The following is a 3197-nucleotide window of genomic DNA, read 5'->3' as shown; positions in this document are numbered from 1 at the left end:
AGCAGGAAGGGCAGAAAGCAATATCTCTGCGGCTTCGCTCCCCAGAGGCTCATTCTCTGGAGTCCCAGCTTCCTCTGTGGTTTCGACACCAGGAGTAGGTTCCGTGAGATAGGACAAATCAAATGGAGGTGTGTAAGGTGCCAGCTCTTGCTTCAGGGCATCTTCCAATGGAGGGTCACCGCCATAGACAAAGTGTTCAGGCTCTTTCATTAAATCTTCATCAATATTTTGGCCCACGACTTCATACTCAAAATCACCCCATGAGGCTTCAGAGGAACAGATATCTTGCTTCCCTGCCTCCCCATCAAATGGCATTTCAGGATTTCCTTCTGATAATGTCAGTTTACTCACGTCATCTGTTGTTCCTGTGGATGTGTTGAGACCTGAGGCATCGCTGAAACTGTGGTCAAAGGCAGCTTCGCTGACATCCAGACAAGTGTCTGAGGCTAGCAAAGTATCAGGAACCGTGGCAGGATTCTCAGTAGCAAAAGCTTGCTCACGGTCCGACGGGCCCCCTGCATCGGTCTGATCCTCAGGAGAAAAGTCTTCCGATATCCAAGAGCAGTTGCTATCCACAGTTGGCTCTGGGTGAGTTACCCAAGTATCAGTTCCCACGTTTTCAAGCACTGGGATTGTTCTGTCAGTGGGTTCCAAAATTGGTGCTGTATCTGGCTTGGCTCCCTTTTCTGACACTTTTAAACCTGTAATGTTCTCACATTTGTTTATTTCGGAAGGTTCAGGAGAACCTTTGTGAGAGGCAGGTTGAGATGAGTCATTTGTGTTTGCCTGCTTGCTGATTCCAGGCAGCGGAACTGCGTTTTCAGAAGATAGTTCCGAAGTATATGGGACAAATTCCTGCGCCGGCTCCGGGCGGGGTTCTTCATCTCTCTCTGGCTCGGTGGGATATAACTCACTGGATTCCCCTTCAGGTCCCATCCCAGCACTGACGTGCTGCTTCGTCTCTGGCTTTGCTTCATAATCATGACATACATCAGGGCTGTTGGAAGCCTGGGAATTGCTGTCGCGGTCACAGTGAGTCAGTATATCAGGATTCTCACCATCTGTCTTCACACCGAAGGGCTGTCTCACATCCATCCACAAGTCGGGTGAAGCTGAGGCCAGTTGCCCACCCTCTTGGAAGTTGCCGTGTAAAATATCTGGAACAAACGCACCTTGGGGGCCCTCACTAGGGGTAGAGTCGTCCCATTCAGAGCCTGACTTCTTTATCAACTGGGTGAAATCTTCAGGGGCAACGCTTGAATCTGTCATTTCACTGGGGTGTGATTTTTCTTCTTCCCACCAATGTGTTTCTTGACACTCAGGAGTTGATACATTAGATATAATGCATCTGTCTTCATCTGTGTGAGTAAATGTTGGGTCTGGCTGATTGCAGACAGACAGCACTGTATTCTGACACTGCTCTTGGGTAGGTATTTCAGAGGTGAGCTCGTCACTGGCAGAAGACATGGTCTGTTCTCTGGAATCCTTGTCTTTAATTTGGTCCCGTGTTACAAGCTGGCTAAGCTGACCAGCTTCTGGGTCTGGCTGCCTTGGTTGAATGTTCCAAAGTTGCTCGTGGGCATTCTCGCCATTATTATCCAGAAAGTGTGACTCGTGTTTATCACTGAAAGGATTGATACAGTGCGTTTCCAGGGATGCAGTATCACCCTGAATGGGTACTCCCCAGGGACCCACGTTTTGGCGTGGTGAGGAATTCACCTCTAGCACAGCACTTGAGTTAGATAATTCCCCTTCAAATGCCCTCTCAGTTGGTCGCCCTTCCTGTAGGGAGGCGTTCCACCACTCCGTGCTCTCAGCTGAGAAGCCAGCCATTTCCAAATTAGAATCATTTTCATTCTTTAGTTCAGCTTTGGGAGGTATTTGCCATATGACATCTCCCGTCCTCCCTGTTTCTGGAGACGACCTCGTCTCCTCCTCCACTGCTGTAACCTGTTTTTCAGTCTCCTTTAGTGGCAAGAAATTCCCATGATCAGGGCGGCTTTGTTGATTGTCACAGAATGGGTTTGGCTTATTCTCATTCTCTGCTGGTTCTGGACTGCCTGTATAGGCAGAACATTCCTCAGACTTGGGATCAGCTGTGGCCAAGGACTTATTAGATTCATTCAATGAATCCCAAGCTCTGAGTTCACTCTGAGCAACCTGGCAAGTGGCTAAACGGATCTCTTTCTCCACTGACTCTTCATCGCCTACAGCATCATCATCAGAACCTGAGCTTGTTGAAATGAACTTGGCGTCCTCTTGCTGCACAGTTTCAGGAATATCACATTCACTTTTTTCCTGACGGCTAACCACTAGATTCCTTTCCTGATATACATCTAAATATTCAGAATATTTGCCTGTTTCAGGGCTAGACAAAGAGGAAAAGGAATCACCATCTATTGAGTCATTCCAAATCTCTAAATATTTAGGAACATTGTGATCTAAGCTCTTTTCAAACTTGTCCATTCTGTTTTTCTCCAAACCCTTCATTTCGGTAATTACTTCTACTTGACCATCAGTAGTAATTAGTTCAGATTCTTGGTCATTCTGTGTATTCCAATCATCTTGGTTTTCCTTCTGATGCCCAGTATCGGGTCCTTGGTCCCAGGAAGGCAATGCAGCCGAAGAGTCACTTAGGTCAGGACTGGATGCACTTGAATGTGTATACTCACTAGAAATACTGTCTCTGTCATCATTTCCTGATAAATTGGCTCCTGGAGAGCTGTTTTCAGTATTCTTAACCTCGAGATTCTTAGTTATCTCAGAACTTGTGCAGTTGACCTGCACATCACTGTCTTTAGGGCCATCCCAAAGGTCAAGTCCTTGGGGACATCCATAAGGTAGGTCTTGGTTCATTCTCTCCGGCTCCAGAATGTTACGTTCTTCAGCTTCCTCCACATCCATTTCAGGTAGAGATACACTTATTGTGGAATTCAGCCCACCTGAAATTTCAGTAGTTTCACCTGAATTTCTGTGACTAGTGAGGTGCTCTTCACAGGTCTCTTTTGCCTGCAGGTGATCTGTGGACACCTCTGTTTGCACATCACAGGGGTCTGGAGTGTAAGACCCCTTCTCATGCTCTAATACCTCCTGGGGTTCCTCCGTTTGAGGACTGGAAGTGACTGAAAGAGAGCTGATTTTGCCTGGTTCATTGGAGATTTCTGGATGATCAGATGCAGCTGGGGAAGGGCATTCCT

General features: G+C 47.2%; 1 protein-coding gene across 1 annotated transcript in view; it reads right to left on the bottom strand.

Moving 5' to 3' along the window:
- Window positions 1-3197, bottom strand: part of PRUNE2 (prune homolog 2 with BCH domain) — a 212514-nt gene that overhangs the window by 80900 nt on the left and 128417 nt on the right. The window contains 1 exon segment of the mRNA XM_007450984.1: window positions 1-3197. This exon segment is cut by the window's left edge and continues 241 nt beyond it; it is cut by the window's right edge and continues 4 nt beyond it. Within this exon segment, the coding sequence (XP_007451046.1) occupies window positions 1-3197 (3197 nt within the window).

Source organism: Lipotes vexillifer, unplaced genomic scaffold (assembly GCF_000442215.2).
Source record: "Lipotes vexillifer unplaced genomic scaffold, Lipotes_vexillifer_v1.1 scaffold204, whole genome shotgun sequence".
Taxonomy (NCBI): Eukaryota; Metazoa; Chordata; class Mammalia; order Artiodactyla; family Lipotidae; genus Lipotes; species Lipotes vexillifer.
Note: the sequence above shows the minus strand (reverse complement) of the source record. Positions and strands in the feature narration are given on the sequence as shown.